The sequence below is a fragment of the Podarcis melisellensis genome (assembly GCF_964234715.1).
Source record: "Podarcis melisellensis genome assembly, chromosome: 16".
Lineage (NCBI taxonomy): Eukaryota > Metazoa > Chordata > Lepidosauria > Squamata > Lacertidae > Podarcis > Podarcis melisellensis.
Genome location: NC_138533.1, coordinates 1,640,631 through 1,666,700, shown reverse-complemented (window position 1 = coordinate 1,666,700; position 26,070 = coordinate 1,640,631). Strand labels below are relative to the sequence as shown.

The window sequence follows — 26,070 nt, the reverse complement described above, 5'->3', positions numbered from 1 at the left end:
CTGCTCCTACCAAGCTAGCAGTTCGAAAGCAAGTACAAGTAGATAAATAGGTACCATTCTGGCGGGAAGGTAAACGGTGTTTCCGTGCGCTGCTCTGGTTCGCCAGGAGCGGCTTAGTCCTGCTGGCCACATGACCCAGAAGCTGTACACCGGCTCCCTCGGCCAGTAAAGCAAGATGAGTGCCGCAACTCCAGAGTCGGCCACAACTGGACCTAATGGTCAGGGGTCCCTTTACCTTTACCTTTTAGGACATGGGAGGTCAGAGTTCAAATCCTCCCACTTGGCCATGAACCTCACTGACAGTGTCCTTGGGGGGCATTGTGGCGATCACACAGGGTCCCCGGACGTTTAACGGTCTATTGATCCCTGTGCCACCACTGTGCTCGCTTCCCCACTGCCCCCAACCCATTACTCTCTGGTAAAACACTGAGTCCAGTCAGTTATTAAAAGTGAACCAAAAAACCAAGTTTATTTTACAAACATTAACAAGTTTATGGTTTCTCAGATAAAATTCCTGACAGTATCTTAACTTTAGTTTCTTTACTGGCCTAGACCTTGCTAATACCTTCTGACTAATTATCTCAACTGTTTGACTGACTCCTCTTAACAAATTCTCTCACACCAGACTAGCCCAACCCACAGATTTATCCTCTCTGTCTCTTCTCTAACTCCAGACTGACTTCTCAACAACTCTAACTCTCTAAAAAAAACCTCTGTGCTTAAACCTTATACACAGTTAATTCTGCCCCCTGGGTTCCCATTGGTAGTCATTTTACAATTAGTTAACCCTTTCCCTATGAACCTAGTATGATGTCACACACATAGGAAGGCAAATGCCACAGGCAGACACAGCCGCTCGGTGCCTAGAGGGGGTGTTATTGGGTTATTGTTCTTATTTTGATTTCCTATTTCATGATCTTTTCTGTGAACCGGCCTGAGACCTCTGGTTATAGGGCGGTATATAAATTCTATGATAATATATAATCCACTTCACAGATTGAGTGATGAGAAGGAGAGCCACATACTTCACCTTGAGCTCTTTGGCAAAAAAGTTGGGCTAGAAATACAATAAATGCAATAAATAAAATGAGAGTGCAACCCTTAACAATGGGTTGATTAGGAGGTAGGTGAGGTTGTGGCTCAATACTCTCACCATTTTGTAACCTGCTTTTATTTTATTTTTTTTAAAAAATGTGTTAATAATTTTATAAGCATTAAGTGGCCCCCAAACAGATGAAAGGCTCCCATTGCTATTTCAAGTCACCATCCTCCCATTCAGTTCCACACACATCTCACCTGCTCATGCCCAACTTTGGGGAGTTTCCTCTTTGACTGTTGTGATGAAGGAGAGTGCTGGTTCTCTGGAATTGTGGAGGCAGTCTCTGCAGAGTGTAAAATGAAACACGTTGTTTGCTTATTAGGCAGATGTATATGCTGCTCAGCTTGAAATTACCTATGTAGTATATGATATTTTTTAAAATATATATATATATATCATTCAATATAAAAATTCAAATAAACAGCGAAATAAGAGTAACACATGTGTCAAAAGACTTCTATTACTTATATGAACAGGGAGGAAATTCCATAGTCACAGTTTAATAGAGATGTTCCTACCTCTTTTTAAATATGTATTTCCTCTTCCATATCATTACAGTTAAAATCAAGCTGATGGGAAGGCAGATCATCCACCAGAGTCTCTGCTGACTACCTGTAAGAGTCCGTTGAGATATAGCACAATAGCAAACTGTGAGGTTAAGTTGGCAAAAATATACAATTGTTGTATATCTCTGTTGGAGATGTGGTGGAGAAATAGGAACAACAATACATATGTGGTGGAGGTGTGGGGAAATTAAGAAATTTTGGATAGTAGTACACAAAGAACGGGATGCGGGTGGCGCTGTGGGTTAAACCACAGAGCCTAGGTCTTGCCAATCAGAAGGTCGGCGGTTTGAATCCCCGTGATGGGGTGAGCTCCCGTTGCTCGGTCCCTGCTCCTGCCAACCTAGCAGTTCCAAAGCACGTCAAAGTGCAAGTAGATAAATAGGTACTGCTCCGGCGGGAAGGTAAACGGCGTTTCCATTTTTCATTGGGAAAAAAATCTGGTAACCTTAGTCTAGATGGATGGTTAATTAAGTAAATACTGTATTGCTTTAATCATAAATCATTACCCTTAAAATGAGATTTCTTAAATTATGGCTTCTCTAAGAGAGCCAGTGTGGTATAGTGGTTTTAGTGTCAGACTAGGACTTGGGAAGGGACACGGGTGGCGCTGTGGGTTAAACCACAGAGACAAGGAAAATCGGGGGTTCAAATCCCTGCAATGGGGTGAGCTCCCGTTGCTCGGTCTCTGCTCCTGCCAACCTAGCAGTTCGAAAGCCAGTGCAAGTAGATAAATAGGTACCATTCTGGCGGGAAGGTAAACGGCGTTTCCATGCGCTGCTCTGGTTTGCCAGAAGTGGCTTAGTTATGCTGGCCACATGACCCGGAAGCTGTATGCCGGCTCCCTCAGCCAATAAAGCGAGATGAGCGCTGCAACCCCAGAGTCGGTCACGACTGGACCTAATGGTCAGGAGTCGCTTTACCTTACACAAAAAACTAAAGAAGATATTGAACATATCAATAATAAAGAAACCAGAGACATATCTCCTTGGATTGATAGACGAAGAGATACCACCGGGGGGGGGGGGTTTCTATATGCAAGTACAGCTGCTGGAATAGTGAGTGCTGCTAGGTGGAAGTCACAAATTATACCCACAAAGGAGGAATGGATTTGTAAATGAAATGAATATTTAACTTTGCCAAAAATAACTGCTATAATAAGAAATCAGTCGAATCAAAAATTAAAAAAGGAGTGGAAATGTTTTGATGAATTTATGGCAAAATATTGCTCAAAAAAAGATACGCTAATATGCCTAGATTAAAATCTGAAGTACCGGATGGAAGAAAAATTAGTAAGGGAATATATAGATGATTTGAGAAGGTTGTAGAATGCAAATACTATTGTAAATTGTATAATGTGGAGGACATAGAGTGGGAGGAAGCAGAAAAGAATAATATGATGGATTGAGGAAAGAGAAATATAAATCCATAGGGTTGGATTGAGAGTGAGTCAGGCTTAGAAAATAAATTTTAAAATCACTGTCACCCAATTTAGTCATGACTACCTACAAGCTCATTGGTGTCATGGGTTTACTCTAAGGGTGACTAAAGCACAGATTCAAACTTGCACAGAATTTATGATCGGGAGATCATCTTTTAATCTGGGATATGCGTTCATCTCCATGGCAGGAATAGCACGTAAACCAGAGTCTTGAAGATACACATCATAGGAAGCTGCCCTGTACTGACTCAGACCATTGGGGTCTATCTAGCTTAATATGGCTTCCACTGACTGGTAGAGACTCCCCAGGTTAAGGGTAGGGGACAAGACAGAAGTACTGTTTTGGGGGGACAGGGGGCGGGCAAGTGTGAGGGACTCCCTGGTCCTGAATGGGGTAACTGTGCCCCTGAAGGACCAGGTGTGCAGCCTGGGAGTCATTTTGGACTCACAGCTGTCCATGGAGGCGCAGGTCAATTCTGTGTCCAGGGCAGCTGTCTACCAGCTCCATCTGATACGCAGGATGAGACCCTACCTGCTCGCGGATTGTCTCCCCAGAGTGGTGCATGCCCTGGTTATCTCTTGCTTGGATTACTGCAATGCGCTCTATGTGGGGCTCCCTTTGAAGCTGATCTGGAAACTACAACTAATCCAGAATGCGACAGCTAGACTGGAGACTGGGAGAAGCCGCTGAGAGCACATAACACCGGTCTTGAAAGACCAACATTGGCTCCCAGTACATTTCCAAGCACAATTCAAAGCATCGGTGCTGACCTTTAAAGCCCTAAACGGCCTCAGTCCAGTATATCTAAAGGAGCGTCTCCACCTCCATCATTCTACCCGGACACTGAGTTCCAGCACTGAGGGCCTTCTGGCAGTTTCCTCACTGCAAGAAGCAAAGTTACAGGGAACCAGGCAGAGGGCCTTCTTGGTAGTGGCGCCCACCCTGTGGAACGCCCTTCCAGCAGATGTCAAAGCGATAAACAACTACCTGATGTATAGAAGACATCTGAAGGCAGCCCTGTTTAGGGAGGTTTTAATGACAGATATTTTGATGCATTTTTAATCTTTTGTTGAAAGCCACCCAGTGTGTCTGGGGAAGCACAGCCAGATGGGAGAGATATAAATAACAGATACTATTAGTAGTAGTAGTAGTAGTAGTAGTAGTAGTAGTAGTAGTAGTAGTATTCCCAGCCCTGCCTGAAGATGCCAAAGGGATTGGACCTGAGACCTTCTTGCAAACAAAGAAGCAGTGACTCCACCACTGTAAAGGTAAAGGGACCCCTGACCATTAGGTCCAGTCGTGGCCGACTCTGGGGTTGCAGCGCTCATCTCGCTTTACTGGCCAAGGGAGCCGGCGTACAGCTTCCGGGTCATGTGGCCAGCATGACTAAGCCACTTCTGGCAAACCAGTGCATGGAAACGCTGTTTACCTTCCTGCCAGAGCGGTACCTATTTATCTACTTGCACTTTCATGTGCTTTTGAACTGCTAGGTTGGCAGGATCTGGGACTGAGCAATGGGAGCTCACCCCATCACGGGGATTAAAACTGCCGACCTTCTGATCGGCAAGCCCTAGGCTCTGTGGTTTAACCCACAGCGCCACCCGTGTCCCTCTACCACTGAGCACTGCTTATTTCTAAGAACACATCCTCTTCTTAGATTTCCAAATTCTTGTGGCTGGGAGTCCCACTCCTCAGAGACATGAATGGACCCTCCCCTGCTGCCTTTTCCCTGCCCCAATATATTCACAACCCCCAGCAGTGATATTGGGGTGATGGGGTAAAGGGGTGCAATGCATCGTTTGGAGGAAGGTGCCATAAATTACTGACCTTCATCATCAGTTGGGCAGATGCTGAGCAAGCTGAAGGAGACGTCATTCTCTCCAATGGGATTCCTGACCAGGCAGGTGAAAGTGGAGTCGCTGGCGTTGGGCCACCACAACAAATGGAGATTGGTGCCATTGTCAGAGATCTGGTACCAGTCCAAGCCATCTCCCAAGTCTCTGAGGGGTTCCCCTCTCTTCCAGGAAATGTCAAATTCCCCCATTCCAGACACCTGACATTGCAGGATTACATCGCATATGCCTGAGCTGTTGGAGACGTCTCTGGGGAGAATCTGAAGTTCTGGCATGGGCTCTATTTGAAGAGAAATGGGAAAGATGTGATGTTTGCACCTTATGCCTGTCAGAAACCGGCAAAACGCTGTCAATCCTATTCCATTATAATAAAATACAAGAGTCATGTAGTTCAGTTGCTTGCAATGCAGGCATCACAGCTAAATAATCCCTGGAAGATGACCATCTAACCTCTGCTTAAATACCTCCAAGGAAGGGGAGTCCACCATCTTCTGAGGCAGTCTATTCCACCGCCAAGCAGCTCTTACAGCCAGAAAGTTCTTCCTAAGATTTAGTAGAAATCTCCTTTCTTATCATTTAAATTCATTGGTTTGGGACCTACCATCTCAAGCAGCAGAGAACAATATTGTTCCAGATTCCATGTGACAGCCCTTCAAATATTTGAACATAGCTGTCATATCACCTCTCAGCATGGGCGTAGCCAGGATTTTTATGGGGGGGGGGACTTTTGTTAGGAGGAAAGAACCAACATGATAGATCAGTTAGTTAAGTAAGCTGCCCTCTTGCCCCCACCATCTTGGCTACACCCAAGACTCTCAGCCTTTTCTTCTTCTTCTTCTTCTTCTTCTTCTTCTTCTTCTTCTTCTTCTTCTTCTTCTTCTTCTTCTTCTTCTTCTTACCCCGCCCATCTGGCTGGGTTTCCCCAGCCACTCTGGGCGGTTTCCAACAAAATATTAAAATACAATGGTCCACCAAACATTAAAAGCTTCCCTAAACAGGGCTGCCTTCAGATGTCTTCTAAAAGTCAGATAGCTGTTTATTTCCATGACATCTGATGGGAGGGCATTCCACAGGGCGGGCGCCACCACCGAGAAGGCCCTCTGCCTGGTTCCCTGTAGCTTTGCTTCTCACAGGGAGGGAACCGCCAGAAGGCCCTCAGTGTCCAGGCAGAATGATGGGGGTGGAGATTCTCCTTCATTCTAAAGACACCCAGCTCCCTCAACGTCCCCCTTTATCATCTGTGTAGCCCTCCTCTGCATTCAGGACATGGAAAGTAGTTACTTACCATAGACCATGAGGCTGAAACTCTGTTCTTGAAACTGTGCCTTAGTAAACCAGATGCGAGCATTGTAGATCCCACCATCATTCAACTCCAGGTCTTTGATCCTCAGTGTTGTCTCGTCCACCATGTCCAGCCGTTGCCCAAACCGGTCAGTGGGACTTGGGTGCTCCAGTTTCCCATGACTGAATTCCCCCAGCCAAAAGCCCAGGCCACCACTTTGCGGGTAAAAGTCCCATTCCATTTTCTCCACTGTTACTGCTGAGGATACATTTACAGGAAGCAAGATTGATTCTCCCATGATTCCGTTCACCTGATATATTGGATTATCCATTCCATGACTTAAACTTCCTATTTGGGGTGGGTGAGAGAGGGGGAAAAATAGTTGAGGAAATAGCCCCCTCTGATGTAATTAGCCTTGAAATAACCCTTCTATTCCTGGTGCCAGGTCAATGAGAGGGCTGGGAAGAGATAGCTAGATCTGTGCTGCAATTAGGCTCTGGGGAGACATATGTTGGATGCATTGGGAAGCTGCTCTAAATTAAGGTTACCAGACAGTCCCAGGATTTACAAATCCATCCCCTGACAAAATCCATTGAAGTTGAAAAGTGTCCCCGGATTCATTGAAAAAAATCTGGTAACTTTACTCTAAATCGTGTGTGTAATGGTTCTAGCTGTTGCTTGTGCGTAAATCGGCGCCACGCTTGGCTGGGTTACCTGGGTGAACCCTTTCTGTCCGGACAGCCACTCATCCGTGGTTGCCTCAATTGCTGGCCGAATCCGTCAGTGGGCGTTTCTTGAACTTCTTCCAGCAAAGAAGCCTTCTGCGCAGGGACGGTGTGGGCAGCAGAGGACCCGTGCTCTCCCCGCTGGTCTCCGGCAAGGAGTCATGGAGCCCCCTCGCCGATTCCCCCATCTGCCCCCCTTATCCACTGATGCTACGCTGATTTCCTTCCCCAGAAGATGGGCTGCCTCTCTCCCTCCTGGGACACTCTCCGGCATCCCTCTGGAGCCCTCCGTCCTCCTCTGGCTCCGATGGCAGCTCCCTGACAGTGTGTATGGGATGGTTAGGGGTGGAAGAGGGCCCTTTGCAGGCAAATATACAGACACACCCCACACATATACTATACCATGGGTAGGCAAACTAAGGCGCAGGGGCTGGATCCGGCTCAATCGCTGTCTCAATCCAGCCTGCAGACGGTTCGGGAATCAGCGTGTTTTTACATGAGTAGAATGTGTCCTTTTATTTAAAATGCATTTCTGGGCTATTTGTGGGGCATAGGAATTCGTTCATTATTTTTTTTTTCCAAAATATAGTCCTACCCCCCACATGGTCTGAGGGACAATGGACTGACCCCCTGCTGAGAAAGTTTGCTGACCTGTGCACTATAGTAATGACCTGTGGGGTACAATGCAGCTTATTGGGGGTGGGGGAGGTTCCCAGGGCATGGGGTGAAGCCTTTTTTGAGCAAGTGCCCCTATACCTTCTGAGAACTCTGATTCAGACCAGAAGCTTGAAGCATTTGAGGAAGAGGACTTTGAATGGGAGGAAGTGGGAGCTGAGATTATGGAGCAGAGCCATCCCTTCCTTGCTCCCCACATATCCTGACGAGGCGGGAGACCCAGAGGCTGCTTCTTTCCTGCCCAGGGGGAATGAGCAGGACACAGAGGAGCTATTCCAGAAAGCGGGAGGACATAGAAGGCCATGCCTACTTGGTGATGCTTGCAATGAGAAGGTGGCTCACCAAGAGGAAAGTTTAGGCTCAACACTGGCTAAGAGGAGTGCCCACCTTCAGGCCGGGGACTCCAGGGATTTCTGTCAGTAGCTGGAAGGTTCTCCACCTCTGCATAATAGCTTAGCAGGTGAGTGGGGGAAATTCTTCGGGACTCCCAAGCAGGCCCAGAACTCTCGCTAGAAATCCCAAACTCTTGAATCTCATTCCTTGCACCAGAACCAGACGGATCCTTGCTGATTCTTCCTTTGCCTTGTGGGAAACATAAGGCTGGATTCTCCTCTTTCCAAGCAGCTGAGTTTAAAAACATCAGCCACGACAGTGGGATCTATCTATCGGCTTGTTTCTCTTGTGTATTTAGCAGATTAGTTGCACTGCAGAAAGCGTGCTGGGGAGACCACAGGTTCAGGAAACAACGAAGAAAAGCAAAAATAACTTTTGCTTGGCTTTAATTACAAAAACTCCTCTTACATTAAATTACATTACATCTATAAGTATGACCCATTCATCAGGGTACTGAGAGAGGTACGCACTGCTTTTTATATTATATTATATATATATATATATATATATATATATATATATATATATATATACTTTATATCCAACTACTGACACAGCTTAATTAACACAACTTAACAGCACCTGCTATACTGATTCACAGTTGTAAAACTAAGTCATGATATTTGCTCTGGCCTTTAAAGAGATACATATCTTGTGAGACAATAAGGAACCTTAATATTTAAAGAAACCATTCAACAGTTTCTTGGCTTGCTGTGCGTCTCATGGTGGTCTTGGGCAGAGGCCAGGACGTCTAAGCAGCATTTTGAACTTCTGGGCAGAGAAGAAAGTGGGAAATGGCACCAGCCTTCCCTTGGCCAATTATTTCCCCTTCACAAAAGCCTGCATTCTCCCCCCGGCATTTGCAAAGAGTTCCCTCCCTCTCCCAAGGACTTACCAAATGAAATACAGATCCAAGGAGTGAAGAGAAGGATGACCAGGAGGCTTCTGCTCGGGACTTCCACAATCATTTTGGCCAGGAGCGAAGAGGGCTTTGTTTTCAGCCCAATGCCTTTCGTACAAGGGCTCGCCCACACTCTTGCCCTTCGCCTAGAAAGTCGGGGTCTCAGCGGTTTCCCACTTGCGCGCTCCTTTCCCAGGTAATTCCCACTCTGTAGCTCTAAATCAGAACAAACTGCGACCCCCAGGAACCCCGATTGAGTGCTCAGACGCAGTCTTTCTTCTCCTCTAGAAGATGAGAGCCTGGTAAGGTCCAAAAGAGTCTTCTGATGCTACTTCTTGTCATAAGAAATTGTGCCATCTGCATGGCCGGAGTTATCAGTGGCGCCATTTCAGCCTGAGCCAGGCTTTTAAAACCGCGATGCCACATCACAACTTGAGTCAGACGATTATGCATTTAGCATAGCACAGGGGATTTTTAAAATATCCCGCATGCAGGGCTGGCCCGGGACTCTTTGCCCCTATAAATAAACTCATGCCCCCTCCCGCCGCAACTTCCTGCCCCCCACCGCCGCTGACCACTCACTACCCAGTGCTCAGCTACAGATAGGTAGCCTTGTTGGTCTGCCATAGTTAAAACAAAAAAATTCCTTCCAGTAGCACCTTAAAGACCAACTAAGTTAGTTCTTGGTATGAGCTTTCTGAAGAAGTGTGCATGCACACGAAAGCTCATACCAAGAACTAACTTAGTTGGTCTTTAAGGTGCTACTGGAAGGAATTTTTTTTTTGTTTTGACCAGTGCTCAGCGTTAAAAGATGCTCTCTGCCGCCGTCCCCTGCTCCTCCTCCGCTACGCCCAAGACGTATTAAAAGCGGGGAAATTTGAGACAGGACGAAAGCGGGCGGCGAGGGGGCGAGGCTTCTGCTGCTGCTGGACCGGGATACCTGCGCTGGGCTAAATCCGAGACCCCCCGAAAAAATCCTCCCTTCCCTCTCAGCGCATTTTCCCCTCCCAGGCAGGACTTGGAGAAGCCTCTTCAGGATTTATGGTGGGGGGGGGGGGCAGAACCTCAGTTAAGTATTTGTATTGATTGACTTATTTGGGGGGCAGCTGCCCCCCTTGGCTACACCCACACCCGCTTTCCAGACGGTGTTTTTATTTTCCTTCTCCATTCCCGCTCTTTCTTTCCAGATCCTTCCTGTCTCCCTCTCTTCTTTGCTTATTTTTGTCCTTCCTTTCCTCTGCAATTCCTCGCCGGTCTCTCTCGTCTTCGTGTGCACGTCATCTTTCTTTCTGTCTTTCCTTCTTTCCTCTCTCCTCTATCTGCTTCCCCTCATTCCCCTTTTCGTCACCCTTTTCTCTCCCGCCTGTAGCATTCTAGCGCCTCCCTTTCCCCTTTTATACACGCGCGCAGCTGCCTGAATGAATTTTTAGTGTCACTATGCAAGTCCCACGACAACGTTTCACTCTCCGCCACGGACATTTGTGCGTTCAGTCTTGCCTGCTGGATTCCATTCTTTTCTTGCCTGGAAGCCGCCCAGAGAAAATATTTCTGTTGCTAATAAAGAAATCCAGTAAGTTACGTCTCTCTCCTCCATGGTTTTATGTATGTGCATATATTTTTCTTTAAGGTGAAGGTCGCTTGGAGACCTTTGGTTGACAAGCAACCAGCAAGATAAATAAATAAATAAGATGATCAGAAATTAGCTTAAAATTTTGCTCTGCTTTTATTAGAACATGATGTTTTGAGACACAGCTGCAAAACAGCAGACAGCATCCTTCCTTGTTCAAAAACAGCGTGAGGCTGATCAGAGATAAGGCTCCTTCTAAGAATTTAGTGGCTCAATTCTGAGCACCCCTTTCCCTCTTTCTTTTAGTTATGGGGTATAGCTAATAAAAGAAAATAAAATGGTTACTACCAAAGGAAACTGTAAGCAAAAATTGGGCTGTTGCTTTTTTAAAGCGTATGCCTTCAGATCACTATAGAAGGCTGCTGTTTTGCTGTTTTGCATGGGGTTCTGTCAAGAATATTACCCACTGTTCAGTCCTGAAACGTCTCTCTCAATCTGGATAGTATTCAACAAAACTCCACAAAGCTCTCATATGTAGATTTATTGAGGATAATCAAAGCACATGTAGAAATATTCCTCACATTCCAATAGGCTGTTCTTTGGCTCTGAATGAAGATGGTTAGAAGTATTTTATGAAGTTCTCAATGGAGTTCTGTAAGAACAAATGAGTTTGCGTATGCAAGAACTAGACTGAAACTAGATTGCAAAGGGAGAAGGGAGGTTTCTTCCCCTCTGATCAGAGCCAACAGAAAGGAGAATATATCCAAACCTGCCTGGATGTCTAAACAGGGGGCAAAGGCAGTATATTTTCTTAAAAGGGCAGCATTGTTATTCCTTCTACTTAATGCTAATACACAGATTTGCTATCACTAAATAACTGATCTTGGTGGGGCAGAACACCCATCAAATCCTAGCCTACTTTCAAGATATATAGAATATCTACTGTACATGAAGGCAGATAATTTTATACATAGGAATTTGCACTTAAGCACTCTGTCATGGAATTCTATTCAATATTGATCCAGAATATTCCAGCGTATAGTTAGCAGAGTGAAAACTAAAACACTTTGCAGATTTCCAAAAAATAGACCAGAGAATATAGATATAGATATGTAGATATATACACACACTTTTATTAATTTTTTAACATATCATTTCCAACAGTCATTTAACATACATTCTTATCTTATACAATATTTTATTTTTTTAAATATATTTATTAAGTTTTCCGCAATTAATATAAAAAGAAAAAGAAAAAAAGACAAAAAGATAACAAAAATACAAAATTAAAACAAATACAATTTCCATTACTTATTTCCATTAACTTATTTCTCAGACCTCCTCTCACCTCCCCTTCTTGTATTCCAATTTAAATTATTAATTCAGCAAATCCTTATATCCAAATTTAAACATCAGATACTTAAACGTGATTACTCATTCTTCAACATTTTTCCTAAAGTCGACCAAAATTTCCCTTCCACGGCTTTCCCCAATTCCAAACAAGTAACAGAACAGAATAAAAATAAAACAAGTTATAGTTATATACCCTTTGGATTCCCAGACACCACCTGCTCCTTTCCTGGTTACAGTCCCCAACAAGTGTTCATCAATTCAATATCTTGTCTAGCCTGGAGATCTCATATCCGAGGCTTTTAAATCTCTTTCAGTTCCTCTCTGCCGGCCTTTTTGATAGTCCTTAATGTTAAACCCCAGATTTCGGAAAGGCTTTGGCCCAACAGGATCCATATTTTTCCCAGCCAGCCCTCCATACTTGAAAAAGAGCCTATAGGGTACCCCGACATACTCCTTTCAAGTCCAAATGTCCCCAAAGCTCCGATTTCCGCCTTGATCAAATTTGTAATCCTTCGGTCTTCAGATCTTCACAAAAGGGGATCTCTCAGTTTCAGGCACACCAATTCAGGCCAGGCTTTCCACATCAAATTGATATTCTCCATTATTGCCTTCATGTCAGGCCACAAATTGCAGCTCTCATTTGACATCTGGGAGGTTACAGCTCCTCCTTCCTTCTCTTCAGGAACAGCACATACAGTATCTCCTCTTCCATATTCTCATAACATTCAAGTTTCCCTATTTGCTCAATTGTATGAGCTTTGTGCTTCGAGTCCTTATCATCTTCAACAACATTGTTTGCTGCTGAGACCAGAGTTGTGACACTTGTAGCCAAAACATCAATTTCCCCTTGTAATTTCCCCAAGAGAACAAATGTTCTTTCCAATTCAGTCTGAAGTCTCCCATTTCCAGCCATTGTTGTAATGTCCTAGACCCCCTCTAGGGGGATTTTAGTTTGTTAATGTTTTTCAGCTCAAGTCCAATAGCCAATTTATTGTAACAGTCCTTCCTTAATCTCAACAAATTGTAACAAGTATAACCAGCAGAAGCAACAGAAACAAAGTTCTCTTTTTCCCTCTGACAGCCAATTTGACAGCTGTCAAAGTTCTAAGTACTTCATCAGCAGGCTCTCTCGTGGGACACTCCCGGGTCCGGGGGGGGAGGGGTGTGAAACTTCATCTCCCACAATTAATCTTTTATCCTCCGGTAAAATTTCTTATAGTGTCAAAGCATGAGGGTTAAAGTCTTTTAGAAAGAAAAAGCACTCTGTCATGGAATTCTATTCAATATTGATCCAGAATATTCCAGCGTATAGTTAGCAGAGTGAAAACTAAAACACATTGCAGATTTCCAAAAAATAGACCAGAGACTATAGATATAGATAGATATAGATATATAGATAGATAGACACACTTTTATTAATTTTTTTAACATATCATTTCCAACAGTCATTTAACATACATTCTTATCTTATACAATATTTTAGACTTCCGTCAACTACCTCTGAAGATTTTCCATTCTTTATCACTTAATCTGAATTTCTTAATTTCTCTATTACTTTTAATTGTCCTTAACTAATATTCTCTTCATAGTCTTCCTTGCAATATTTCACATGATCCTCCTTACAAAACTTCTTGCAGTCCTACTAACTTAGAGTAAGTCTAAACCTTAACCCTATATACAGAATACCACATCAGAAAATAAGATAGAAATGAAACCCCGGCTCTGTCTGGCCTTGTTATTATAATCAGCATGACCTTGACAGAAAGAGATAATAGAGCTAGTTTAAGCGAGCTATGCTCAGCTTCTCTGAAGGAATAACCCAAACATCATGAACCTCCTGCTTGTTTCTTTCACACAGAGAAGCTTCCAGAACCCTCTTAATTAATTAGAACAGGAAAGATCTCTCCCCTCCTGCAGGTTGCAGCAACTTGTATTCTGAAGCATTATTACCTTTGACCACGGATGCAAAACATAGCCTTCATGGCTAGTAGCCAACCACTCCTCTCAGATTATTTGAATCATAGAATTGAAGAGCTGGAAGGGACCCCAAGGGTCATCTGGCCCTACCCCCTGCAATGGTATTTTGAGATGAGTGGATAAATGAACTGTTCCAGAGCATTCTGGCTGGAAAAAAAGAAGAAGCCCTGACTACTCCTAGTAGTACTAGCAAATGTTAAAAAAAACAATGCCATAGTATTACGTGACTTCCAAACATCTTACCCGGTCCTCCAGCCTTCCTTACTGTGCATGCTCATCTCAGTTGGTCATTACCACCTTTTGGGGGGTCTCCTCTGAGGAAGGGCGCAGGAGAGCCCTCTTGAGTTTGCATCACAGAAGCAGCATCTATTAAAAAACAGTAGTGCATCAAACATTAAAAGCTTCCCTAAACAGGGCTGCCTTCAGATGTCTCCTACAAATCTGGTAGTTGTTTTTCTCTTTGACATCTGGTGGGAGGGTGTTCCACAGGGCGGGTGCCACCACCAAGAAGGCGCTCTACCTGGTTCCCTGTAACTTGGCTTCTCACAGGGAGGGGACCTCCAGAAGGCCCTCAGAGCTGGACCTCAGTGTCTGGGCTGAACGATGGGGGTGGAGACGCTCCTTCAGGTCTACTGGGCTTTCAAGGTCAGCACCAACACTTTGAATTGTGCTTGGAAACATACTCTCAAGAGGAACAAGGGAGAGGCAGGCACACATTTGGCAGTCAGCCTCAATCCCAGGTAATAAGGGGATTAACAGAGATGGTTTTACCTTTCTCCTTTCCCAACTTTTTCTTCTTCCATATCATTATCAAACATGCAGAAGCTCCAACAGCACAGACGAGAAACGGCAGGATCCCCCAGTACTTTTGTTGTCCACCTGCAACAAGCAATAAGAGGCTCTTGGAATGCACTGCAACAACTGCCACAAAAGGGACCTCCCTTATGTGACTAAGAGAAGCAGAACAAATACTTGTATTTACACAAATTGAATGAACCATCAAAACTATTGCACACCTCAATTTTCAAAACCTTGAAACCCAAAAAGTATTTGCTGGCAAATGTAAATGCACCATCAAATCTAATGTGCACCCTAATTTTCATGATGTAATTTGGCAAAAAAAGAGATGTACATTACAAAGGTAAAGGACCCCTGGCAGTTAAGTCCAGTCGCAGACTGGGTTTGCGGCGCTCATCTTGGTTTTCTGGCTGAGGGAGCCGACGTTTGTCTGAAGACAGTTTTTCCGGGTCATGTAGCAGGAATGGCAAGCAAAGCACCTGAGTCATGCTGGGGATTCTGGGAGTCCAATTGCAGGGAGAAGATGTTCTAAGAATAGCATGGCTCTCCAGATATCATTGCTGCTTTCACTTTTGTGGGTCCCAGGGCAGTTTCTCAGCCTAGGAATCAAAGAAGAAATCAAAGCAGCAGGATAGCTTAGTTGGTAGAGCATGAGACTCTTAATCTCAGGAGCAGCAACTCATAGGGTCAAGCATAGTCTGCAAGCAGAGCTGTGTTGGCCCAAACCTGCTAATAAGCTTGCAAGGAAGGAGTGTTTGCTTATACAATCCCTGTCTTGAGGGAATGCCTGAGTATTCACCACTCCGAGCAGAACCAGGGGGTTATGAAAGGGATGATACATTTCTTACCTTCCCCACTTGCACAGATTTTGAGCAAGTCAAATGAGGCACGGTTTTGATCAACAGGATTGCTGACCAGGCAAGTGAATGTGGAGTCAGAAGAGCTTTTTCGCCAGGAGACGTGGAGATTCCTTCCATTGTCAGAAAGCCAGTACTTATCCAAACCTCCTACTAAGACCCTGGGGGGATTCCCTCTTTTCCAGGAGATAGTGTACTCCTCCTTTACAGGTGCCTGGCACTGTAAGGACACAGTGCAGCCTTCTGGAGACTTGGATTCTACTTTATGTTGTATCCATGGTCTTGGCAATGGCTCTGTTTTAACAGAAATGGAAGTGATTAGGTGTCAGGGATGTGGCTGAATCGAATGCCTAGGAAGAGTTTGACTCTGGAGATGAAGGAATGCCAGTACAGGGGAAGCCAGAGCCTGACTTTGGAGACGAGGGGTTGCAGCCACAGACAGAGCAGGAGTGGGTTAGTTCTGCACCACTTCATCAAGAATTCCCAGACTCAGAGCTGCAGATACACAGAACTCGCAGGCAGAGGGAGGGAGGACATAGATGACATTGAGGGGGTTGCTATGCAACCAGGAGGCAAGCAACGTTTAGAGGGATCTTTGTTTTATAGTGGGGGGGGGAGTTCACCCACCTCCTCCCCAAACCAGAAGAGCTGGAAATGTTAAAATACAACAGAAGTACAAGAGAGGAAGGACTGGACTTTGGCACCCTTTTGTGTTGTGATAGGGTGGAGACTTAGACTGACCAACTCGTAGCAAAGAGTGGCAGGCTCGGAGCCATGCTTAGCATGTTAATTGTAAATAAACGTACCATAAAACTGCCAGAGACTCATGAATTCTTGTCGGGGCTTCCTTGCCTGCCTGAGATCATTACATTAGGAGTTTGTGCCCCACATGCCTCTCGGTAACTGTGTAGGGCAGGGGTGGGGACCTTTGGGCCCAGAGGCCAAATATGTCCCTCCAACCATCTCTATCTGGCCCTCAGGACTCTCTCCCAGAGTCCTTTCCCAGAGCCACATATCTTTCCCAGACATACTCCCCTCATGGTCTTGATTCACACCCTCCTTGAGTTCTTTGATCTGTCTGAAAAGTATTATTGAATCTTGATGATGCTCCTTGCTTCCTGGATGGAGGATGGGGGTTGCACACATGTGAAGAAACTAGCATATTGTAGAACAGTAACGTTCAGACTCAGTGTTCCACATGTTAGCTTCTGTTTGCCACTGTGCAGTCGGAGGACAATTTCGGAAGATGAGCTTTATCAGCTCGGTCAAACGGAGATTCCAACACCACACACTTATTTCCTCTGATTTTGTGCCCCACTGCCATGTGGCCCCTGGAATGTTTTTTTTTAATGTTTTTTTTATTAATTTTCCAAATTTAAAACAAAATAACATACACACATAAACAAACAAAAACATACAAACAAGTATAATTTCAAATCCTCTTTTTCGTGAACCTTCTATCTCGGACTTCCCCATACCTCACCCTCTCTGCATCCTTATTTTAAAATTTTTCAGCAACCCTTCGCTCCAATTAAATAATAACTTATTTTCTTTTTCAATTTCATCCTAATTCATCAATCAGTTACAGCTATAATTCTGCTTCTTCCTTTCCCTTGATATTTTAACACTCATCAATTTTACAACAGTTCTTAAGATAAGCTTTAAATTTCTTCCAATCTTCCTCCACCGTCTCTTTCTCTTGGTCGCGGATTCTGCCAGTCATTTCTGCCAATCCCATAAAGTCAATCACTTTCGTCTGCCATTCTTCCAGTGTGGGTAGTTCTTGTGTCTTCCAATACTTTGCTAAAAGAATCCTTGCTGCTGTAGTGGCATACATAAAAAAGTCCTATCCTTCCTTGACACCAGTTGGCCGACCATGCCCAAAAGAAATGCCTCTGGTTTCTTATGAAAAGTACATTTAAGTACCTTCTTAATTTCATTATAAATCATTTCCCAAAAGGCCTTAATCTTTGGGCAAGTCCACCAAAGGTGAAAGAAGGTACCTTCAGTCTCATTACATTTCCAGCATTTATTATTGGGCAGATGATAAATCTTCGCAAGCTTGACTGGGGTCATGTACCACCTGTAAATCATTTTCATAATATTTTCTCTTAAGGCATTACATGCCGTAAATTTTATGCCGGTGGGCCATAACTGTTCCCAGTCAGCAAACATAATATCATGACCAATGTCTTGTGCCCACTTAATCATAGCTGATTTGACTGTCTCATCTATTGTATTCCACTTCAGCAACAAATTATACATTCTTGATAAATTCTTAGTATTGGGTTCTAACAATTCTGTTTCTAGTTTCGATTTCTTCACATGGAAGCCAATTTTCCTGTCTTGTTTAAAGGTCTCCATTATTTGATAATAATGGAGCCCGTCTCGTACCTTGGACTTTATTTTCTCAAAACTCTATAATTTGAATTTGCCACTTTCTTGCTCTAAGATTTCAGAATATTTTGGCCATTTAGATTCCATATTAAGCTTCTTCACCTCCTTAGCCTCCATTGGTGATAACCACCTAGGAGTTTTATTTTCCAACAAGTCCTTGTATTGGATCCAAACATTGTATAATGCTTTCCTAACAATATGGTTTTTGAATCCTTTGTGAAGTGGCCCCTGGAATGTTGCCTAGGTCAGAATATGGCTGTGATGGCCTGGGAATCAGATTCAGAGACTGAACCTAAGGAATCCCAGCCTGCACAGGAGTTCCCGCCTCCAGGGCCGGCTGAGCCGGGGCTGGAGCTTGAACCTGAAGGGCCCTTACCTGTGCCAGATTCTCAGGAGCAGACACCAGCTGAATCCGCTCTGGCTCCGGAGGTGATCAAGGACCCATTGCCTGCAGGTGCTCCTCTCCTAGCCCTGTCAGGGGAAGGCGAGGTTGCCGGGTCCAGTAACCCTCCAGCCTATCCGGAGCTGCAGAGGCTCAGGGCAGAGAGGTGGAGGGAACTAAGTTCTCACAGGAGGATTGCTTGCCTTAAGGCCAGGAGAGGCGAGTCACCTGTGGGCCGGGACCACCCTAGGCCTTAGAGGAGAGAAAGGCCAGTCAGCCCAGTCCCAGGTTGCGGGAGCAACATCGCTGGAAACCTGTTCCTGCCAGCACCCTGACCTGCTCTTCCGGAGTTCCCGACCATGCCTGGCTCCTTGCCCTGGACCCTGCTTTGCCCTTGACGGACAACCTCCAGACCCTCGACCCAGGACCGGCCTCAGACCACGCTGCACAGTACCCCCCCCGGACCATCACAGTGGCCCTCAGGCTGAAAAAGGTTCCTCATCATATTTCATGATCTTCCCATTCTATGCTCAGCTCCACTACAAACTGACAAAGATGGTGAAATCATTACTTGCCATAAACAGTGAGGATGAAGTGGTGTTCTTGGAACAGCGCAGAGTTAATCCAGGTACGAGCTTCATACAGCCCACTGTGCTTCATTGTCAGGTTCTTGATGCTCAACGTGGTCTCATCAACCATTGCCAAGTTCTCGATCCTCAATGCGACGGCATCACCAGTTTCCATCTGTTGTTCATACATGCTCCTGAGATTTGACAGATCCAGTTTTCCATTCCTGAACTCACCAAGCGGGTATGGATTCCCAGATGTGGGGTGGAAGGCCCATTCAATTTTGACCACTTTTTTGGCTGGGGGTGCATTTAAAGAAAGGAATACCGATCCTCCCAGGATCCCATTCACGTGATAGGTCGGATTCTCTGCTGCTTGACTCAAAGTGCCTATTGGGGGAGGGAAGGAGGGGAAAGATGAACAAGGACATGAGTGAGCTACAATGGTAGAGAATGTTTGAATTCCAGCTCTGTGATTGCAGTCATGGGATTGTTGTCTATTACATGAGGGTATATGTTTTGACTCCACCGAGTGGGAAGTGATGGAGACAGAATGTTTGTGTTACTGTGTTCCGTGAAGTGGGACTACTGTCCTTTGTTCTCTCTCTTTGCTGTCTGATGCTAGAGAGAGAGGGAGTCATGTTGCAGTGCTCCATGTGTGTTTATATGTATGTAAATAAAGTAGATTAGCCAAAATGCTGAGTTGCTGAGGTTCGTCACGCAAACTGCGCAGACTCTGCGGACCCCTCAGTGTGCCAATATCTGTTGGCTGCGATGTCTGTGATGTTCGGGCTGAAGAAAGCTTTTGAAGCTCCCAAATGATCGACCAGGAGGGAGAGAACATGCCAGTCGGGCATGTGTCTCTGCCAGGGTCCTACTCAAGTGTAGGACAAGCTCCTGACAGAGAAATGGGTGGGGGAAGCGGAGTAGGAGTTATAGGTTACTTATGTTCTTCTTTTTATTATGCATTTAGTGTTCTTATGTTGTATTTTTATGCTGTGTTTCCCCCCCCCCATGGAATTCTATTCAATATTGATCCAGAGTAGATTCCCGTGTATAGTTAGCAGAGCAACAACTTAAACATGTTGCAGGATCCCCCAAAATAGACCAGATACAATTATAATTTCATCCAGCATAGCTTTACTGCGACTGAAGGCAAATGAGCAAAATGGTCACATATCCAAAACATTCAGGATTGGCCCTGTCCATAAGAAATCCAGTTGCAGCAGACTTAACTTAAATTTACAATAACTTATAATAAGTCTAAACCTTAACACTAAGCATACTATGTACAGAACATCACACCGGAAGGAAAAGAGATATAAATTGAAACACTGGCTCCTTTTATAGTCAGCATGAGCTTGACAGAAAGAGACAAGAGAACTAAGCAGTTCAAACAAGCTGTACTCAGCTTCCCTGAATAACCCAAACATCTGGAACCTTCTGCTTGTTTCTTTGATGACAAGAAGCTTCCATAACCCTCTTGAATTAATTAGAATAGGAAAGATCTCTATATTTCAGATCCATACTTTCTGCACTAAAAATGCAAACTGATGGTTTGCCCTGAGGATACAATTGTTGTTGTTGTTGTTGTTGTTGTTGTTGTTGTTGTTGTTGTTGTTATGAGACCCCATGCTGGTATATGCACTCTCAGCAGAAGCCCAAATGGCCTGTTTCCACAGGTTCAGGCTGGCAGGAATCCACAGCAAAGGCCACAAGCACACAGTTCAGATAAGCAGGAACAGGCAAGGTTAAGAGTAGCCCACAGTCTGGTTGAAGCGAAGCAACTGAGGCAAAGGCACAGACAAGTTGTACTGCAAGATCAGGCCACACTGAGGCAGTAATTCAAGCCAGAACACGGCTAAGAGGCATGGCCACAGGGAGGCAGTGCAGGAAAAGATCATGGTTGGAAGGGAAGCATCTTTTCAGCAGCTCTCTCTGCCTCCTATTAAGGATTTAAGGCAGAGTTTCCAGAACTCCTGTCCAGGTACCGCTGAGGCCCTCCTCATAAATAGCCCTTTACTCAAAAGGAGCCCTGCTCTGCAGCCAAGCACTCCTAGGCATGCAGAATGGGGGGGGCACCTTTTTGTTATTCCCTTCCAGGACTGTCCCACCTCTCTGGAAGCTGAGTCAGATTAGTCCCTTCTACTGATTGTGATGATCTTATTCTGCCTCTTAAGATTCCATCACTCCCAGGGGCTTAGGGGCTGTTCTGCCTCCTCTTCCTTGTTTCTTCTTTTACAGTCCCAGGTCCTGCTTGAACATTGTTCTGGGATATTCCTGAGTGCTAGAAATTTCTAGGGGATCCAGATGATCCTCATCCAAATGCTTCTTGGAATAACGGTTGTTATGTTGGGCTCGCATTTTGCACAATTTGTATACGGTGTCTGTTTGATAATGTGTGGTTTGCTATGCCTAATAAAATAGTATTATATTTAACAAGGGATGTCTAGTATCCACAGGACACCAAATATGCTGATGCTGAGGAGCTCACGCCAGGCATCCTGCCCAATAACTCCCAAGAACTTAAAATAGATTCATAGACTCATCTGTAGGCCTACACTCAAGAATCTCAACTAAAGAATCCCTGGCAGATGGCAACCCAACATCTGCTTTAAAATCTTAAATGAAGCAGAGTCCACAACTGTCACAGAGTTCTTCCTAATGTTTAGTTGGTACAAACTGGCTTATAATTTGAAGCCTACATCCAAAGGCAATGTGTCCTTGTCCACAGCTCCCTTTTTAATTTGTACAAATGACCACAATCAGAGGGATGTTCAGGAGCGATTAGGTGTTACAGCACACTCTAAAAGTTGTTCCGAGCAATGTGAGGAAAGGGATGCAGGATCTCTTCAAGAGCACAACTTTTCGGGGAGGGGTTCAGGCGCAGAGAGGGTTTTATCAGTGAGCCATGCTTTGCAATTCCATGCAAATAAGCAACAGGGAACCAGTAATGAACTTTAGCATTGTCAATTATTTAAGCCTTCAGAACAAAACAGACTTACAACATTTCTGTGTACAGTGGTACCTTGGGTTACATACGTTTCAGGTTACATACGCTTCAGGTTACAGACTCCGCTAACCCAGAAATAGTACCTCGGGTTAAGTACTTAACCCGAGGTACCACTGTATTGAGAGGCTTGAGGGCTGTACAAGTACTGAAGGACTTACCAAAGGAAGAGTAGATTAACAGCTTGAATAGGAGAAGGGTTTTGAGGCTTCTGCAAGTGTCTTCATTAACTTTTCTGTCTGATTGTGGAGGGAGACTCAGGTATGTCTGCTGGTGAGGCAAAAGCAGAGTTGATCTTCTCAGCTTGCAGACTGATATTTGGCCTCTGACATCCCGGCAACAACACAAAGCAGACATCGGTAATGTCTATAATAAGCAGCTACAATTATCTTTAGTTCTCTCAGAGAGTGATTCTTGCCCTTTCCTCTCTTCTTGCATGTTTCTGTGCGCTCTGGCTTCTGTCACAGTGTTTCTGTTCCTCCAGTAGTGATTTAGTCATGCTGGTCATATGCCCCAGAAAGCTGTCTCTGGACAAACGTCAGCTCCTTTGGCCTGAAAGCATGAGAGCACCGCAACCCCATAGTCACTTTTGACTGGACTTAACCATCCAGGGGTCCTTTACCTTTTTTTACCTTCAGTTCTCTCTAAGAGTGATTCTTACTCTGCCGTTACCATTTATTAAAATGTTGGCATCTCTTTTATAAGCTGGCCAGAAACACACCCACACACCCCATGAGGGATAGGATATCCCTTGCGGGGCTCAGATTTCTCAATGATATTTTACTCTCTGCCTGTGACATTTAGTTTTTTTTATTTTGGAACACATTTCTAAGTGAAACTATTTCGCTGTTGTCAGAGCTGCCCAAGGTCCCAGCTCACAGAGGACCAACACCAGTTCTTGTTATATACAAAAGTCTTTATTAAGGTTTAGTTTCGATTTCCAAGCCACGGCGCGCAGCTCTATGTCTCAACCCTAGACCGCCGAAGCTCCGTCTGAATCTCCTCCCCCCAGACACCAGTTCAAGACCCTAGCCTTGCTCCACCTCCTCCTTTGCTCCTTTCTCCTCTGGGTCCTTCTGCCCGCTGGGGTGTTGCCCTTTCTGGACTCTTCTGACGCTGAGTCCCCGGATTCTTCCCCCTGCCTCCGGCGCGCTTTAGGACCTGGCTCCCAATCCGCGCTCCCGGCTGTCCCGCGCGCCTGTGCATTTGAACTTGGCGCGCGCGCCCAGCCGGCAACCTTCCTCCTGACCGTTACACTGCTCCTGTCACTGCTTCCCCTTTCGGGGGGGCTAGCTGGATCTGACTTCCCCTCCATTCCCTCACTCAGCGATGGAGGCGTGGTCAGCCCTGACTCATCTTCTCTCCCCCCTGGAGGGGAAGCCGGCCCTGACACGTGGGACCCTTCCCCCCCCCCACTACGCTCTGGTGGGGAAACTGGTCCCGATCTCCAGCTGCTGCTTTGGGAGTCGCCGCTGGCCCCTTGCTTCTGGTGCGTCCCTCCCGGGACCCCCCTTGCTCTGGCCATCGGTGCCCCCTTCTGGGAATCTTCCGAATCGCTGGAAAGGCTCATGGAATCTCTCGGCCCACTGTCATCCTCACCTACGCTGCCCTCGGATTGTTCCCCTTCGCTCTCCGCTTCCTCTCTCCCCTGTGCCTCTGCTCCTGAACCCCTGACAGCTGTGCTATGTTCTCTCTCTGTCATTGATCTTCTTTACTTTTTTATGTTGGAACAACATTTCTAAGCTGAAAAAAAAAGTGTTTTTTTTCTGGAAGGCTGACAGGCATTTAAATGGCATCAAAATGCAGTAGGATTGATATAAGAGAAAATCTGATGTCTGAATGAAAAATGTGTATAATAAATTGATACTTACACATAAGACAGATTTGCTTCCCCAAACTGCAGTGAAATTCTGACAGCCATACATTGGCATCTACCTCAATGACAGTGAATATCAACAATTCACAAATGTCAAACCACCTCACTCATTCACTGAACACTAAGGACTCATTCACAAATGACTGCCAAATGGTGTTCCCTGTCGGAAATCAAGCCCATATCAGGAGAAACTGGCAACTCTCCCAGGCACCCGGCTTGATCTCCTGTTGACCTCCCTGGCTGCATTCCCCAGCAAGATCCAGGCAAGGTCTCGATAGACGATCCTTCTCAGCGTGAGAAGAACACCCCCCCCCTCTTTCCTGCCCCGCCCCCGGGCAGGGGAAAGAGATAGACAGAAACGTATGTACATGCCTTTATTTCTGTCTTTGCAGCATTACAAAAAACATGACTGCTCTCTTCAAACTCCAGCAGTCTAGTAACAAACACTTCCTGGACAGGAACAAATGGAAGAGCTCATATTACACTCTGAGCTAATTCCAGTGCTTCGCACTGTGAATTGACTGTCCCTCTGTTTCCCACGGGCAGTCCCAACATTCCCATCATGTTTACTTTTCAAGCTAGCACTTTGCAGCTGCATTGCATCCATATCGTAACATATTGTATGTACCTCACATGTTATTTACTTGGTGTAAATAAGCCCAAGAAAGCTGAGATATGTAGGCAATAAGGTTTATTACTTAAACAAGAAATGATGAGACACTAAAAATCTGTACATGGTTGACCCTAGAGCCAGGCCCCAGACTCTTTTCAGCACTTACTTTCTCACACTCCTGAAGTATGTGTCCCCTGCGGATTCCTGTGAAAGACAATGGCAGGCGATTGCTAGCATGTTTACCTTTACCTTACCTGTTTATCCAGGCAGGAAGGTGCTTGAGGTGACAATCAGGGACTGGACTGGACTGAAGGGAATGAGATTGAGGAGGAGGAGGAGGAGGAATGGTGGAGGTCGCCACCTTCCTTCTCTCACAGCTTCCAGAGGAGAGGAAGGCAGTACAGTGGTACCTTGGGTTACAGACGCTTCAGGTTACATGTGCTTCAGGTTACAGACTCCGCTAACCCAGAAATAGTACCTTGGGTTAAGAACTTTGCTTCAGGATGAGAACAGAAATCACGTGGCGGCAGTGGGAGGCCCCATTAGCTAAAGTGGTGCTTCAGTTTAAGAACAGTTTCAGGTTAAGAACGTACCTCCAGAACGAATTAAGTTCTTAATCCAAGGTACTACTGTAATGAATTACAGCAGGTGGTTGAGGAAGGTCACAGCTCAGAGACAGGCAAACAGAAGATAGGAGCTGGGAGGAGAGCCAGGAGAGAGCAGCCTGGAGTATATTTCTGACCACCTTCTCCCAGAACTCGGCGTTCATTGAGGGTGCAAGAACAAAGGACTCAGGGACAATTGGCCCCTGGATGCCACTGTAAGGGGAAGTGCTATTGCCAGGAATAGAGCCAAGAGGAGCTCATTTGGAGCAATGCCATTACGAGGGGCTGGCTGGATTTCTTTGTCTCTCACCTTGATCTTTGAATAAACACATTTTTATTTAAATTTATTGAATAAACTCACTTTATTTAAAGACTCTCTCTGTTTTTCCTTGATTCATGCTCCCACAGGGTGGGGGTGGAGAATTCCCAGACAGAAGACCATCCATACCTGCCTCTCCTTTTGTCTCCCTGTATTAACACCCGATGAGGCATCAATGACTTACCTGTGACCTATGAACTTACCTGTCACTCTATCCGATGTACCTCCTTTTTATGATGTATTTTTGGTGTATGACTGACGCTCCTGTCGGGCAGACCACGTGGAGATAGTATAACATTCTGATTTTCCTTTGTTCTGGATTCTCCTCCCTCCTGCGTGCTGAGGGGGGACTCTGTTGCAATACTTTCCCCTTTTCAAATAATAAAGATCAGTCTTAGTAGCTGCTTTGCTCTTGTACTCTGGTTGGCCTCCGTTTCTTTCCCTCCAACTGGCAGAGACCTTTCAAAGGACTTTACAGACCTCTGGAAACCTCATATGGGAGCTAGAGGATTTTCTTAAAACAGACTAACCACAAAACAGAATTTTAAAAAGGAGATATGCTTTAGTTATTTTGTTAAGATCAACAAACTTTTTCTCTGAGATGTTTATTGTTTACTTCTTCAATGACTACCAGTCTTTAACAGCAAGGGCAGTTCGAATCCCCGCAATGGGGTGAGCTTCCATTGCTCCGTCCCTGCTCCTGCCAACCTAGCAGTTCATAAAGCACATCAAAGTGCAAGTAGATAAATAGGTACCGCTCCGGTGGGAAGGTAAACGGTGTTTCTGTGAGCTGCTCTGGTTTGCCAGAAGCGGCATA

At 45.2% G+C, this 26,070-nt stretch overlaps 2 protein-coding genes across 4 annotated transcripts in view; both read right to left on the bottom strand.

Moving 5' to 3' along the window:
- LOC309358395 (T-lymphocyte surface antigen Ly-9-like) overlaps positions 1-26,070 on the bottom strand; it is a 111,482-nt gene that overhangs the window by 69,567 nt on the left and 15,845 nt on the right. Inside the window, exons 1-2 of one of the 2 annotated variants that reach the window (XM_081891399.1) lie at positions 8,928-9,416; positions 6,243-6,587 (exon numbers count right to left, since the gene is read on the bottom strand). In XM_081891399.1, coding sequence (XP_081747525.1) covers positions 6,243-6,587; positions 8,928-9,000 — 418 coding nt within the window. In that variant the 5' untranslated portion in view covers positions 9,001-9,416. Of the gene's footprint in view, positions 1-6,242; positions 6,588-8,927; positions 9,417-26,070 lie in introns of those variants that run through there. The other variant, XM_081891400.1, reaches the window with a different exon arrangement.
- LOC309358546 (SLAM family member 9-like) overlaps positions 13,250-26,070 on the bottom strand; it is a 40,423-nt gene continuing 27,602 nt past the window's right edge. The window contains exons 5-6 of one of the 2 annotated variants that reach the window (XM_081891805.1): positions 14,096-14,196; positions 13,250-13,977 (exon numbers count right to left, since the gene is read on the bottom strand). In XM_081891805.1, the coding sequence (XP_081747931.1) occupies positions 14,105-14,196 (92 nt within the window). In that variant the 3' untranslated portion in view covers positions 13,250-13,977; positions 14,096-14,104. The remainder of the gene's footprint in view (positions 13,978-14,095; positions 14,197-26,070) is intronic. The other variant, XM_081891806.1, reaches the window with a different exon arrangement.